The sequence below is a fragment of the Anguilla anguilla genome, chromosome 12 (genome assembly GCF_013347855.1).
Source record: "Anguilla anguilla isolate fAngAng1 chromosome 12, fAngAng1.pri, whole genome shotgun sequence".
NCBI classification, from domain to species: domain Eukaryota; kingdom Metazoa; phylum Chordata; class Actinopteri; order Anguilliformes; family Anguillidae; genus Anguilla; species Anguilla anguilla.
The window spans coordinates 11,228,291-11,243,742 of record NC_049212.1 but is presented as its reverse complement, the minus strand read 5'-3'; the positions used below and the strand labels follow the sequence as shown (position 1 = coordinate 11,243,742).

Sequence of the window (15,452 nt, the reverse complement as noted above, 5' to 3'; positions counted from 1 at the left end):
CAGCCACAATTAAAGGACAAGTGCGTTGTCTGAAATCCATCCGATTGAAATAGTAGACTATTCTTAGGAACCATTTCACCCTACTTTTACTGAGTTAGAATTGTTTATCTTCACTGGAGAGAAAGTTTTGTGTTCCCATACACACTATAGCCAAATGTGGTAGTTACAATTCTATAGAAAAAGTGATTCATTTTATTCATGAAGACCTGTTAAATATGTTTAAAAACACAATAATGTTGTAAGCATGAAATGTTATACGTGTAGATGCCTTTTTTGCGTTCAATGTTACAAAAAATGACTTGTATGAAAGTAAGTATTTCAACTTTTAATGTGAAATTTCCCGCTCTTGTGCTTGTCTTATTTAACAAGACAGGAAAGCACTCGCACTCAGTTCTGCGAATTCTACACTCTATGGTTCTTGTATCTCGCTGGTTTCTTCTACGGCTTCACTGTCTGGCTCCTCCCACTCAACCGTATATGGTTCGGTCATGGAGAGAGTTCTTGACCCGGTTGCCAACTTCTAGTAACTGCTACTACTGTGTGGCGCTTAGAAAACGAACAGTCCAAGGAGAGGTAACAAATGCATTATGTATTTTCTTCAGGGTATGTAAATAGCACTGCTATTGCAGAAAGAGTAATTGCGCACATTGTACCACTTCTTGCCTTGTGAGTGCTGCAGAGTTTACTGTCACGGATTTCATTCAGCGCAGCTAACTACGAGACGAGATTTGGTGTGTTGATTTAGTAACCGACGTTAAGCGTAAAGTTTTAATACTTCGTTATACTTCGCAGTTTCCGTGCTGGTGGAAAAAAAGAACAGCTTTATCCGACAAAATTATTTGTTTTTGCACGAAAAGAATGACTTGTTTGTTTATCAGATGTTGCGTAATTAGTGCCTGCGTAAGCTTAATTCGGTGTAAAGTACATTCATTTTCTGTTTTACCCAGTCGATTGATGACACGGCATTGACACATTTTAATTGCTTAGCAGAGGGGAACTCTCTCAGTCACATGACTTGACTCGAGTGAGACGGATTCGAATCCCAAAATTTGAAGACTTGTGACTTGACTATAGTAAAAAAAAAAAACTCGATTTGACTTCGTATAATACTTTGGACTTGACTCAGGCTTCAGACAGATGCCTTGAAAGGATGTGGCCTTTTCCATCATTTACTATATATTTGTACTTTTCTTTCAGCTCAAGACTCAAGATATTGACTGTGAGTAGTCGTTTGTTGAGAAATGATTGGGTGACTTTTAGTGATACGTGTACAAACCTGTCAACATAGCCTAGTAATGACAGCAGACCTCAGCAGACTGGCCAATGCTGGAGGCAACTGTCATGGATGGAGTGATTCCAAAGATAATAAAGAGAAAGAAAAAGATCTTTCCCTTCTAAAAGAATGATTCAGATATGGTGCCATCAGAAATTTGCCTCCTGATTGCTATGTCAGCCGTTCTTCCAAATGGGCACCACATAGCAGTGACCAATGGCAAATTAAATCATTATTCATATTTTGAACTTAAAATATTTCTGGTCAGGTGTAAGAATGGACGGATCACGATTAAACAACATACTCTATAAAACACGCCACCTCACCACCAATTTGTTTTGAATACGTGAAATCTCAATTTTGTAACATTTTATGCTCTATGTATAACTACCTTTGTTACGTTGCCTGATCTGGCTTCTCTCTCCATGCAGCCATGAGAAGGCTGATAGTAGGATGTTACTTCCTGTATCACAGGCTGCAGGGCATGATCATCAACAGATCATCATGTACAAGGTTGATGAACTGATATTGTTCTGCTAGCCATTTGAAGTAGCACAAGATTATGACCTCTGGCTTTCATTTGGAGTCAGCAAGAATTTGAGATACCTCAGATGGCACACCAGATCTCCTCACCGCGCTTGGACTTAACAATGCACGTGCACTTCCTGTGTTCCATGCTTTGACAGGATGTGACACTGTGTCCTGCTTTGGGTTTTGTGGTCACGGTTAAAAGACAACATCGGCAGATGCTTTGTTGAAATTGTCCTCTGTACCGACTAACATAGCTTTACATGCCAGGCAGACCATAGAAAGATGTGTTATGTTGCTCTATGACTGGACTAGTACATGTACTGAATTCAACGAAGGATGAAAAAAGCCATCAGAACCTTTCACTTCTACAACATCTATTGAATGGCTATACTGTGCAAAGAACAAGACCGACAGTGACAGTTGCATGTAAATTTTGTTTTCACATGAAAGTTTCAGTCCACCTGTGTATAGTCAATTCACAGAAATGGAACTTCAATATGCGAAATGTTAAATTCCATATTTGATTTTCTTATATGGGCTTATGACTGTTTCTCATGATATTAATATTCATATTCTGTGGATGACCTTGCAATGCCCCCCCTCCCCCCCAAAAACAACACAAGGAAAAGGGGGTAAGGAGACTAAAAGGCAGAAGTCAGTGACCTATTAAATAATTTGAAGGCCTCTAAACATCAGCTGTAAAGTTGCTCAGTTCACTGCCTCCTAGTTTTACCTCCAGTTTTAGTTTTTAGGGGTAAAGGTTTTAGTTTTAGTTCAAGATTATGCCAGATTTCTCCAATCACTTATTAGCAGTAGGATAAAATACTGGGCTTATCACTTACTTCAAGGCCATGCGTATTATGACCAATGGCTGATATATTTTATTTATGTTTTCGACCTGTATGCCATTGCCATATCTTGCACTATATTCTAAAGTATGGCCTTTGTATATGGCATGTGCATGGTAGGGTCGTATACACCTGCATGCATTCCCTTGCTGACTAAAATGCAGGTCCTAAGTGCAAGTACAGGGCCTTTCAAAACTCTGTTTTTGTTATTGTTTTTTGTCTTGCAGGGGCTGTGCTGGGCCGCTTTGCTCAGTTCCCCCAATCACAAGGCTCCACCGGCCCGGCCTGCCGTCACCGTTGGACTCCCTGGTGAATGATTAATCGGCCCGAGGCTCGAAAAAAGCCCACCGTGGCAACCGCTGAACAAAACAGCAGGCCGCAGGACGGAGCGGTCAGACGGAGGGGAGAGGAAGGCAACGGAGGAAGGAACGAAAGGATTAGACTGGAGCAACCCGAGGAGAAAGAGGGAAACCCGTTTGCCTCCGTCTTGCCTTGGGCCACGAGGACCTGTGGATTAAACCTGCCGGACCCAGCATATTCCACATTGCAATCCTCCACCCTCCATATTGCTGCCGTGACAGAGTGACATGAATGGGGGCTAGTGGTGCACTTTGAACCTCGAGGTTGACCTTTAACCCCATCATTGATTTCAGCAGTGTTCCTCGTGTTCCCAGCTCCTGTGTTTGAGGCGAAGTTCACAGCCCGTTCACTACATGTGCGTTACTGCTGTTCTGTTTGGAGAGAGGGAGGAGAGGGCTTCTTCTTTTCGTTTGTTTGCTGTTCTTTAACTCCGAAGAGCGTTGTTAGTTAGCTCTTTGTTTTAATTTCGTACAGTTGTAGCGCATTTTGGACTGACCACAGAAGCCATGGTAGCGAGCGGATATGGGTACTACCGTACCAGCATTTTCCTGGCCATGTTTGTGGGCTACACGCTCTACTACTTTAACAGAAAGACCTTCTCCTTCGTGATGCCCTCTGTAATGCAGGAGATCAAGCTGGATAAAGATGACCTTGGTGAGAACCGCCTCCTTCCTTGACTTGCTGTTTTATCTCGCCATCCCCATGCACCTCACTACCTGTTTCCAACTTTCCGCGCAGGCGATGTGAACGTGTGTAGAGAAATTCCCTTTCGAATATCACCCCAGTCCGCAATAGACAGCCCTCAGCTCTTCCAGCACTGCTGCTTTTTCTTAGTTGTTGAAGCAGCTCACCTTACTGATACCTGTAAATCTGCAGCTGCAGCAGAGTGAATGCTGAACTTTGGTCAGATCCTTGTTTTGTTATCCTTGCTATATAGCCTGTGTCCGACCTGATGCCTAAGTTCATTGTAAAAAATTTAGGGGAAACTAAGTTGAATTGGTTCGAAGTGTCAGCGGTTGAAGGTTGAGTAGCGAAATTAGATATTACTCGCACTGCATTTTCATGGTTTTATTAAGCTACATTTCTGTACACTGCCTTGTTCAGAGTTGGTTTAGAAATTACTTTTCCAAGGGTGACATTTCTAGTAGCACTGTAGCCTAGCAAACATTTGGAACCACCATTAAACTTTCAGCCACAATTCAACCAGCCACATTTCAGGGTTCATATTAAGCGAATGTGTCCCATGGTGGCGATGATTGATATTGCACCAGCCCTGCATGGAACAGGTTGAGATATCATGTAGTCGAGGCAGAGAGTGGGGTGTTCAAATCCAGGTTTGACCCAGCACTGAATACTCTCAACTGTAGGTAAATGACAAATCTATCTGGGTTTATCTGCATAACCTGTGTTATGTGTTCTTATGTTCTTCCATAAAACAGTATCAGTACTCGTGCTTCATCCTTCTGTTTGTCTTACCTCCCCAGGCCTGATCACCAGCAGCCAGTCGCTGGCCTACGCCATCAGCAAGTTCATCAGCGGCGTGCTCTCGGACCAGATCAGCGCCCGCTGGCTCTTCTCCATCGGCCTCTTCTCGGTCGGCTGCATCAACGTGGTCTTCTCCTGGTCTTCCACGGTCACCGTCTTCGCGGGGCTCTGGTTCCTCAACGGACTGGGGCAGGGGCTGGGCTGGCCCCCGTGTGGAAAGGTGCTGCGCAAGGTAGGACTGCTGGGCTGGGCGGGGCTTGGGGATCGGGGCTGGGTCGAGGGTTGGGGGCTAGGTCGAGTGTTTACCTATTCTGGAGCTATGCTAATACGTACTCCACATTGTAAGTCATAGTCTTATAGTGCCACAAGATTGAGCAGGGCCTTCAATTTAAACCTTAACAGTGAACGCCAGAGGTACTGCACAACAAGTTGGATGCCAACAACTTTTTTCTTTTGGAGTATTATTTGTGTGAGAAAGAATCGCGTTGTATATCAAAAAAAATGTGAACATGCAGCATATAGAAACTGAAGGAAAAAAGAAGCTTTTATTCTGAAAAATTCTTCACTGAGTCCACTGGAGGAGTCTTTGCATTCTGCATCCTGGAGCCTGGTCCCTGTTCATTCTGTAGAACTTTGGCGTTCAGGCAGTGTGTATACCTATCACTCCACAGATGGTGGTGTGTTGGGGTACAGTCAGGAGAATTCAACCCCCCCCCCCTCGCCGTTTCTCTGTGCTGATCCACAGTCTCACCAACCCCCACCCCCCACCCAAAATGCCAGCCCTGGACTTCAGGGTATGAATTAATGAGGGGAATTAAATGGACGCTTTCTGTCCATTGGAAGTGGTGGAGAGGTGTGTTTAGAGTGAGACGGCTGGTGAATGTGCAGTCTCTCTGGTAGGCTGTTACTGTTTACCAGGCTAAATTTAGGGAATAAATAGGCTTGGGTATTCCCTCTGTGTGTGTCCGGGCGACAGGAGAGGCTCGTGTTACAGTGGGGCATATTTATAAAGGAATTCCATAACCCTCATTCCAACATTTTCCTCAGGCATCTGGGAGAGCCTTGCATACATGAAAACTAAGGCTGGAGTTTTTGTTTCCTACATCGTTTCGAACTGCAAATTACAACTTATCTTAATGTTGCGAGAGTGGAATTTTATTTCCATTATGTGCACAACATGGTGCTCTACTGTTGTGATATTGAAAAGTATGGTTCAGTTTAGTAAGAAAAAAATAATTTTAGTGTCAAGGAAAAACCCTTGTGCAGTTTGAACCCCTCTTATGTTTGGTGCTTATAGAGTTGAGTCTCCTGGATGAGTACACTTTAGTGCAGAACATTATGCCACTCGCGTGTTCTGCCTCTGGGGAGATTGATGAGAATAAAATAACCTCTCAGGTGGAGTAAGTGTTCTTCTTATTAAGGTGGGCAAATGGCAATCACCACGTGGAGAATATTTTTTATATATAAAACTGCAATGTATGACTCAGAGGTGCACTTGTACCTGAAATATAGTTCAGACTTGGGGGTCACTTCCATTTGATTTCTGTCAATTTAGCAAGTGACTTGAAATTCAGCTGATTAAATTTGCAGGCATTTTTGAATCCGTGAATTGGGTTCATTTCCTGACTGAATTGACTGAAACTGACTGAATTGAAATAGATTTATTTTATGATTTCCTTCTGCATGTACAGCCGGGGTTCAGCACAAAATGGCCAGTTTGTCTGTGTCCCAAACACCCTTCCAATGCCTGACTCAAGCCGTCTGGCCCTTTCTGTACCCTCCCCCCCCACCCCTATTCTTCTGTAGTGGTTTGAACCATCTCAGTTTGGGACATGGTGGGCGGTGCTGTCCTGCAGCATGAACCTTGCTGGGGGGCTGGGCCCCATCATCGCCACGGTGATGGCGCAGAGCTACAGCTGGAGAACCACCCTGTCCATCTCTGGCTGCACCTGTGTGGGCGTGGCCTTCTTCTGTCTGCTGCTCATCAAGAACGAGCCCAGCGACGTGGGTCTGCCCAACATCGAACCCGGGGGCAAGAAGGGCAAAGGAGGTGAGCAGAGGCGGGGTCAGCATATGGGACGTCTGTTATTACACCACGCCACTTCTGTTACCAGTGTGCTTTAAACAGGACATATAATGGAGCAAGGGTGTCCTTTCCTGTTCAAATAGTCCCTTGTCATAGAGCATGCATGTTGCTCATTCATTATTCAGTCAACGAACACTTTGCTGCAACAGTTGGGCTGGGCGATACTGTATTTACATGTGTTGTATTGCCTTTCTTTAGATTTTTTTTTTCTCTTTAATTATACCTGATGCAGTAGTATACATCCAAACATGAGAGTTCACGTGAAATGCTTCCTGGGAAATAAAACATCACTGCTGTTATCTGTTGGGTGTTGATAACTGTGTCACAGAAAGACCTAGAGGTTTGCCAGATTGGATCTGGAATTATTTATTTGAGTTTTAGTTAAATAACCAGGTTGTTGAGAACATATTGTCTTCTCTAATAACGTCCTGGCCAAGTTGCGTTATGACTAAAAGACCTGTGGTGTGCAAAATTTTGGTTTGGACAAAGGCAGGAAATCCACATGGATACAAAAAAAAAACAAAAAAAACATCAGGGGGTAAACAAAGCAGGAGCTCAAACAGAACAGGACACGGGCCGAGGGGAACTGCTGTGTCCGTGCGACTTGGCACACGTGCGTGCGCGTGTGCCTGTGTCCAAGGTCGGCGGTGTTGTCTGCCGATGGACTCTGTCCCCACTGTCCCCCCCTCACCCTTTGGAGCATGCAGGCTGAGGGGGGCGATATCAGGACCTTTCAAGAGAGGAGCCCATTCAGTCTTCTGTTCTGAGAAGCTCTGCATTCCCTCTGTCCTCCAAGCTGAAGGGTCTGGAAGGTTCCAGTACAAAACAGAAGAGAGCTGTCGTGACACCCCTTAATGGGTGGAACTACCATGTCTTGTCTGTCACTGGCTGGTATGAGCTGGCCTAATATTGCGATTGGATCAAAGCAAGTCATTGATGACACACAGTGCCCTCACCCATTTTGGTGTTCTTAAAGTCCCATTACACACAGCTCCACAGGAATGAGATTGGCCACACCTGGTGTACTTGCCATGGGTGTTCTCTCTTTAAACACGTCCATTCATGAATATTCATAACACAGTGTCCAATCACTTTGGTTTGCTACATCGCTTTGCATCACTTCCTGATCAGTCCATCTCTAGCTATTTGTAATGGCTACAGTGTAAAACGCACCAAGCTGAATATCTAGTCAATAAATACAGTGTCTGCCATGATACCCCCTGCCCACCCCCACAGGTGCTTCTGCTGATGAGGGCACCCTGAAGGAGTTCCTCCTGTCCCCTTACCTGTGGGTCCTGTCGCTGAGCTACTTGGTGGTGTTTGGTGTGAAGACTGCCTGCACTGACTGGGGACAGCTCTTCCTTATTCAGGACAAGGGCCAGACCACACTCATGGGTAAGGTAGTCCAGCACGAGTTGGCTAGATATTTGGAGAACCACGGCTTACAGTTACCATATGTTATCGATTTTATGAAGTGAGTGTACCGTGTCAGTTTTGTGAGTGTATATTGTTTGATGGAGTGAGTTTATTGTGTCAGTTTTGTGAGTGTATATTGTTTGATGGAGTCGGTGTATGGTGTCAGTTCTGTGAGCGTATATTGTTTGACTGTAGCTGCTTCCTGCAGGCAGCTCCTACATGAGCGCACTGGAGATTGGCGGGTTGGTGGGCAGCATCGTGGCGGGATACCTGTCAGACAGGGCTGTGGCTCGGGTGAGTAGTGTTGTCATGGAAACACCGGCCACATGCATCCACAGTAACCTGTGAAATGTGAAACAGCTGACAGTCATTTGTCCTAAGATTTATGCTGGCTTGGAATAGGGGGACTTGACTCACTGAATAGTATTGCTGTAATATAGTTCAATGTCAGTTTTAAAAGAACCAAATAAAATAAATGCAGACATTGTGAATTTTGCCTCGTAGTCATTGTTTGATTTTAAATACAAATATGATTAGTACAGAGGGAAACAACCAATTTGCCGTGACTGTCACAATACTTTTGGATTAAACTGTATGTGTGTTACAAAATTGAGACACAAACTCTCATGCTAGGTGAATTAACTAGATCAGACATTTTGTAAATTCTTGTAATTAACTTGATCAGACCCTCTGCTTTGGTATATGTAATGTCTAAATGCATAAATTAAATCTGCACTCAGTCCACTGTTCATGCTCGAATGCACAGAAACTATGCCATGGACAGGTATAATCTGTAAGAACATTCTGGTCTAACAGTTGATTTTGTGAACGTACAGCAAGGCCTCCGTAGCCATGGAAACCCCCGCCACGGTCTGCTGCTGTCCATGATGGCCGGAATGTTCGTGTCCATGTATCTCTTCCGGGTCACTGTCACCCCTGACAGCTCCAAGGTAAGGTCACTACACAGCCTATCGCCCATGTCCTGTCCTGCATATGGGTTTTTACAGGAATCTTCAGGTTTAGCACTCTATCCTCGCCTTTATCCTGTGTGTTTGAACCCACGTTTAACTTTCCCTTCTGCTTTCTAAGATAGATCACTTTTTTACAATAAATCTGTTAAAATACCCTTCTTGTGTGTGTGTGTGTGTGTGTGTGTGTGTGTGTATCATGCTAAATTTGAGAAGGTTAGGCACACCACTCCCTAAACTTGGTCCTTTTTTGTTTCCTGTATGCAATGACAGCTGCTGTCCTGGGTAGTGATTGGCTGAACAGTGTCTCCGTGCTTTTCCAGGAAGCTCCTGTCCGGGTGGAGACACTTCACCCTCTCTCTGTCCTCACTAGTTTAACGAAATGAGGGTTTTCTGTTCTTTCCTCAGTCTCTTCATCTTATCCCTCACTTCCAGCCTCCTTCCCAGCAAAAAAATGTTTAAATTATTCTCTACTTCCACTCATTGCAACAATGTCAAGATTGAGCAAAATTTTAGATTCTAAAGCTTTTTTTTTTTTTAACAAAAACATTTTTGATGTGACTGCATTTCTTTTGTGGTTAAGCTCATGTGTTTTGTATTCTTTTGAGACCGGTGCCTCTCTGTGCCCCCAGTAACACTTCCTCTCATTCTTTGCCAATCCAGATTTGGATTCTCTCATTAGGGGCTGTTTTTGGCTTCTCTTCATATGGACCAATCGCCTTGTTCGGGGTGATAGCCAATGAAAGCGCCCCTTCAAAGTACTGTGGAACATCGCACGCCATTGTAGCTCTAATGGCTAATGGTAGGTCACCTATGTTTGTTACAAATTATAACAAGAACATTACCACATGACAAACTTTCAAAAAAAAGCGGAAAAAAAATTTCAGCGGTTTCAGTTGATTGGAATTTCTACTGTTGTCGCTTCTGTAAGGAGAGTCTCCACACATTAAGAGTCGCCGCTTTGTATAGACTGAACTATGCAGTGTTCCTCGACCCTAATATTAAATGTGCTATGTTTGGCTGGACCGCAACAGCGGAGCCAGCCCTACAAACCCGAATGTCTGTGACTGAGTGATGAAGTTACACCATTGGTCAGCCGAGTTATGAAGTTACACCATTGGTCGGCCGGATGAAGTGTGTTAGGTCCAGCCATATACTAGATTTTGACCTGGTCTTGTTTGATTTTAGACTGAACCTCATATCACCACTGATCAGTATGTTTGCCTTTGGACTGTCTAGTTGATGGTGAGTTGACTGATTGCTGTGGCTGTTGGTTACAGTCGGAGGGTTCCTGTCTGGACTCCCGTTCAGCACCATCGCCAAGCACTACAGCTGGGACGTGGCCTTCTGGGTCGCCGAAGTGACCTGCGCCCTGACGACCGTCGTCTTCTTCCTCCTGCGCAACATCCGCACCAAGATGGGCCGTGTGCCCAAGAAATCCGACTGAGCACCGCGTCACTCGATCCTCAGTGACCAACGAGGAGAGTTTTGCCGTGACATCACTCAGAATTTTGAAAGGGAAATTGCAGAAGTGTTCCCCATTACATTTTTTTTCTTACTAGTCCCGAGACTTGCTTCAAGATGTCTTATGTCCTAAAAATAGTTTAAGAATATTTTGATTGGTATAAAAAATGTTTTCTTGTATTAACAAGAGAACCAGTTGCTATTTTTTTTTTTGATCTTATGTTCTTACTAGAAATCCTGAAATGAGAATTTGTTTTCTTTATGAAGATATCTCGATTTGCAATGTACCACCAATCCAGTGGCATTAATGTCAAAAGCGTTTTAGCATTATTTATTGATGAAAATGAGTATTTTAAAGGTACAGTATGATAGCAATAATGATACCACATTTGGACCTCATTTTTCACCATGAAGTTGCTACCAAAATAACTATCAGCATTTAAATGTTCCTCATACATCTCTTAGCTCCTTCTGCATCACTTTACCTGAAAGCACCTTTCAAATGCTTATGGTTAATTATGAAATAATCTGAATAATTCATCCTTCCTCGTACCTCAACCTCGCATCCTCTGTTGGGTGGAGCTTAGGAGCAAGGAAAGGACGCGAGGAAGAGATGTAAGGAGTGAAAATGAGCGACTTGAATGGACCCTTGCTCTAAGTTCATGCTGCCTGCAGACTTGAGGAGCCGCAGATGGGGGAGGTCTTTGTGCATCGGTGGGACTAGTGGCCTTTGTGCACTAGTGCTGCACACCACAGGCTCTGCCTCCAGTGGAGGCCAAACGCTGCATGTCATCTCCTTCTAGAATGTTCCATAGATTGCTCAGGGTTTATGTGCATACATTCCTGTGAGGGACTGGATGCTTGTCCTCTGCAGTAGCAGAAGGCAGTGGACACAATCCATGCAATCCTTCCTGTGCCTTTACTGCAGTGCAGATACAGAACCATACTGTCTCCAATTTGGCCAGCAACAGCTAAGCTCTTATGCAGTGCAAACGTATTTTAACGAAAAACAAGTGTATTGGTGTCCAGTTTAGAAGACAGTCACAATGGCAGTGACATTTAATTCAGAAGTAGACCGTAGGTATGTTTCCATTAGAATACCACAGCATATTTATCATGGAATGCCTAAAACAATCAGTTTGTGCGCACACGTGCATGGAAGTTGCAAAAAAAAAAAAAAATGGCAAATTGACATTTTCTGTTTATGGAAGGGGCTTGCATTCACATTGATGGAAACATAGCTACTATATTATAGCTTTTAAACTCATCTCAGTATTAATGGAACATAACTGGATTCTAACACTTGAAGGCACAGATAGTAATGAACCGTTTAAAACATTCTGGCCGAAGAAACCAAATTGTCAAAAGTCTAAATGACTGGATCATCTAGAATCAGTTTAATTCCAACAATATAACTTCATTTTAAAAACTCACAATAAGTAATAGTATTTAAAAATTAAGTATCTTTCAGAATTGCTACTGCAGTACATTAGAATGACTTCGCAGAACTAAGTTGCAATGTGCAGAATAAATTAAGACAAATAAAATAAATATCACAACAGCCAAATTATGTGGTTTGCTTATTTCCTTTGAAAAAATACATCAATATTTCATGTACATGTGTATGGGATAAGTATATTTACACCTTCACAGACATTTTGAAAGAATTACCGGACATAAACTATCATTAGGTAGACCTATAACAATGAGGATTCCGCCCAAGGGACAAGTATGCTGTAAGCAGTTCAAACAGTATACAGTACAATGCCAAGGAAACATGCAACAGCTGAAATATTTACAAATCAAGACCACAAGTGATTTTCAAAGGCTTTACCTTAAACCAAGTAGTTTTTGGTTGCCAATTAAATAGTAGTACAATATATCAAAGCCCTTGATCACATTTAGAGTCCCTTTGAGCAAATAGCCCCTTAAAACAGGGATGTGGTCATCTTTTGAAGTCATCTGACACAGCCCAAATCTCATTTCCTTCCTCCTGTGTCAGACGTAAGAATAAAACATGCAAGACCTCAAATTTCTTCCCCGACTGCCCAGTCATACAGGAGCATCAGAGGAAATATCCCATAGTGGAGAAAACTGGACTTCTTTACGCTGTACAGCAGTAAATAACAAAAAAAATTAACTAAAAAAGTATCTAGTTGTCTTCTTTTTCAAGAACCAGGTCCAAATGTTCCGGCTTTTTCCGCTATCTCCAAAGAACTCTTCAGATTCTGGTCAAAAAGTTCGCACCTGAAAAAAAAAAAGGAATATACCACTAACTCTTCATAGCCAAATCTGTACCTACACTCCCTATACTGCTGCCTGCTGCACACAGATGCATTTCATTTATTTTGCAAAACTTTTCACGATTTTGCAGTCTGGCAAATAAGGTAACAGAATGACAAAATTTGGGCATCGGTTACAGTCCGAGATCAACACCAAAGGGGAACTGTCTGCAACTCAAGAACAAGCCACAATTCTTTCCATCAAGTGATACATTTCGTAAGGCTGTCTGAATTTTTGATCCCAAGAAAGTGTGCACACTTGATGTGATGACCCTCCCATTAGACCAGAGGTGGGCAACAAGGGCCATATCTGTTTCTGGTTTTCATGCCAACTTCTGGCCTTAATTATGCAATCAGCCCTAACACTTACGCCATCTGACCTTTTTGCTTCATTCCTTGTTAAGCATGTGAATGACAGCCGAAGACTGTTCTTGTGTCCCTATCTGAAACATTTTTCTGTGATCTAATTTACAAGTGAACCAGTGTTGGTTTACACAGTCAATCAGCTCATTTACCCAGGGCAATAGGTGGAAACAAAAACCTGCACCCACACCGGCCCTCCGGAATTGCCCACCCCTGCTCTAGACTCAACTCCAGGATTTAGCCAGTAGTGTACCTCTCAGCTGGGCAACTACTAACTATCTGCACAATAGTACGGCACTGCAGTGTCTCCATGTGAATTCTGGGATACGGTTTAAGTTGCATTTCCAAATTTCATGCAAAAGGCAAAATGATACTTTTTAAACCACTATTGCAACCAATTCTGTTGACGCTGAAATTTGCATCGCACGTGGACGTTTTCACCAAGCATCTTCAATCAACGACGGAAGAGACCGTTATAAACAACTGGCCATGATCAAATTTACTCACAGTTTAGAACCTTGACTTTCATTTGGAACTGTGTACCTGACATTACACTTATTTAATTTTTTAAGAAATCTGCTGGTAAAAATCTGCTATTAATATCACTTAACCACTTCTGTAAGAGTTAAATGCGATACAGTAATTTTTTTGTGTGATACAACCTGACAATAGCTCCTGTTCCAACGGTTTTGGAACCACAGACGGTTGAAGTGTGCACACACCACAAGCGACGTAAATTGGCCGCAGGTGTACTGTACCTGATCGGCATTTCCAGTGAATAGAAGGGGTTCTTCAGGGCGAAGTCCGAGTAGATCTCGTAGATCTTCCGCAGCAGGGCGTCAATTCCCGCCTGCCGCGGATCCGCCATCACAATAAACTTTATACCTGAAAAAACGGGCATTTACACCAAATTAAAGTCGACCTCGCGTTATGCTGAACGGTAGGCCAATCAGGTGACATATCAAGATCAGCAGTGGAGTAAAGGCTGTAGACTGAAATCCCAGGAGGGGCACTGTTGTTGTACCGTTCCGCAAGGTGCTTAACCCAAATTGTTTCAATAAAAATATCCAGCTGTATAAATGCACTACGTCCAAAAATGAAACCACACTATGGATAAGTGCACTTTCTAAATGTCTAAATACGCATGAAAATGAGTAGTGGGTAGGAATAATCCTGTAGTAAAGAAAAAGGTCAACATGTTCTACATGCGTTTCATGAAGTGAATGCGCTATATCTACATAGCATCGATCGAAACAGCAAACATTGTATTTGTCAAACCAACTTGCATATACAACGGTCCGTTGCCTTACCCGTAAGTGTTTGATAACAGTGCAATTTAAAGGTATCAGTCTCAAGCATTTCAATGCCAGAACTCCCAACCTCGGGTGACAGCTGTGAGCCAATGGCAAAGAGTCTGTAGAGAGAAAAAGTGGAGGAATGATGCACCAAGAACGTGAGATTGCATTTACAGCGCGCTAAGGCTTCTGCGCATAAAAACAAGGGCTGGATTTTTAAATACTGTCTATGGTATCAACCAAGTTCCTTGATTTAAATATTTCCTCAACTTTATTCTAGAAATTAAACTACAGGTCAAGCAACAGATGCGACAGGTGATAGGCTATGCCATTAGTTAGCCATCTAGCTTATCATACATCAGGCAAACACTGTTCAACACCACTTACGAGTGAAACATTGAAGCCAGCATCAGCTTTTCATTGGAGGACAACCGAGCCCTGCCGAATCGAATTGAAACTGGATAGTTCGTTGAGTCCTTAAGATACTCGATTATCTCTTTTCCATCCGCCGTATGTTTGCCGTTTACATCCACGCCGTTAATGGACAGTACTGCATGCCCCACTGAAAAACAAAAGGAGAGTCATTCCTGAGGGAAAGCGTGCACAAACCTAAATTCGGACTTTACCATACCACAGACAGGGCCGCAAACTTAGACCTCGGAATTTCCTAGCAATGATCCCGGGTCCGACAGCTGGTAAGTTACTTACCACGGATACCGTCTCGTTGGCCGAAGGAAACAACAGCTTTCTCGTCGTGGATTTTTAACACCAAATCCAAAGGGAAGCTGAACGTTTTTTCTGCTTCAGCTCGGGGAACGTAGTTGTCATACTGATAAATAAGCCCCCCAGCTTTATTGACAACATACACGCTAAATATTGCCATGTTCACACCTGACAGCTAGCTAGCTACACACGATATTACGCCCAGCTGACTAACTGAATGATCACATGACCAGTCACCCAGCAGCACTTCGCAAAACAAAACCTTGTGACTTTTCTCCACGCAAGAAACACGCATTCTTTTTTTATTGGTCTACACTCACAAACTCACCCAATCACGAGCAGGTTCGCGTTTAATACG

General features: G+C 43.2%; 2 protein-coding genes across 3 annotated transcripts; one reads left to right on the top strand and one right to left on the bottom strand.

Annotated features, from left to right (window-relative positions):
* Positions 1–433: 433 nt before the first annotated feature.
* slc37a4a (solute carrier family 37 member 4a) lies at positions 434–11,641 on the top strand. Of its 2 annotated transcripts, XM_035384426.1 has the most exons (10): positions 462–573; positions 1,198–1,219; positions 2,880–3,666; positions 4,497–4,729; positions 6,304–6,547; positions 7,820–7,978; positions 8,208–8,293; positions 8,836–8,949; positions 9,631–9,769; positions 10,248–11,641. In XM_035384426.1, the coding sequence occupies exons 3-10, from the start codon at positions 3,519–3,521 to the stop codon at positions 10,412–10,414; spliced, it is 1,290 nt and encodes a 429-aa protein (XP_035240317.1). In that variant the 5' UTR covers positions 462–573; positions 1,198–1,219; positions 2,880–3,518; the 3' UTR covers positions 10,415–11,641. The 2 variants fall into 2 exon arrangements, with proteins under 2 accessions (XP_035240316.1, XP_035240317.1); XM_035384425.1 differs by lacking the exon at positions 1,198–1,219 and having other exon boundaries at positions 434–573.
* A 360-nt stretch (positions 11,642–12,001) lies between these two features.
* Positions 12,002–15,326, bottom strand: trappc4 (trafficking protein particle complex 4). The gene is made up of 5 exons (XM_035384430.1): positions 15,080–15,326; positions 14,759–14,933; positions 14,387–14,490; positions 13,835–13,961; positions 12,002–12,678 (listed from the first exon to the last, which is right to left on the bottom strand). Exons 1-5 carry the CDS (start codon positions 15,252–15,254, stop codon positions 12,600–12,602), a joined length of 660 nt encoding a protein of 219 aa, XP_035240321.1. The 5' UTR covers positions 15,255–15,326; the 3' UTR covers positions 12,002–12,599.
* Positions 15,327–15,452: the final 126 nt, after the last annotated feature.

Excerpts from the sequence above, each read along its gene's own strand:
- slc37a4a (XM_035384425.1), top strand. The coding sequence starts at position 3,519 with ATGGTAGCGAGCGGATATGGGTACTACCGTACCAGCATTTTCCTGGCC. Across the intron at positions 3,667-4,496 it reads GCTGGATAAAGATGACCTTG|GCCTGATCACCAGCAGCCAG; the intron begins GTGAGAACCGCC and ends TTACCTCCCCAG. Across the intron at positions 4,730-6,303 it reads GTGGAAAGGTGCTGCGCAAG|TGGTTTGAACCATCTCAGTT; the intron begins GTAGGACTGCTG and ends ATTCTTCTGTAG.
- trappc4 (XM_035384430.1), bottom strand. The coding sequence starts at position 15,254 with ATGGCAATATTTAGCGTGTATGTTGTCAATAAAGCTGGGGGGCTTATT. Across the intron at positions 14,934-15,079 it reads CCAACGAGACGGTATCCGTG|TGGGGCATGCAGTACTGTCC; the intron begins GTAAGTAACTTA and ends TTTGTTTTTCAG. Across the intron at positions 14,491-14,758 it reads CTGGCTTCAATGTTTCACTC|ACTCTTTGCCATTGGCTCAC; the intron begins GTAAGTGGTGTT and ends TTCTCTCTACAG.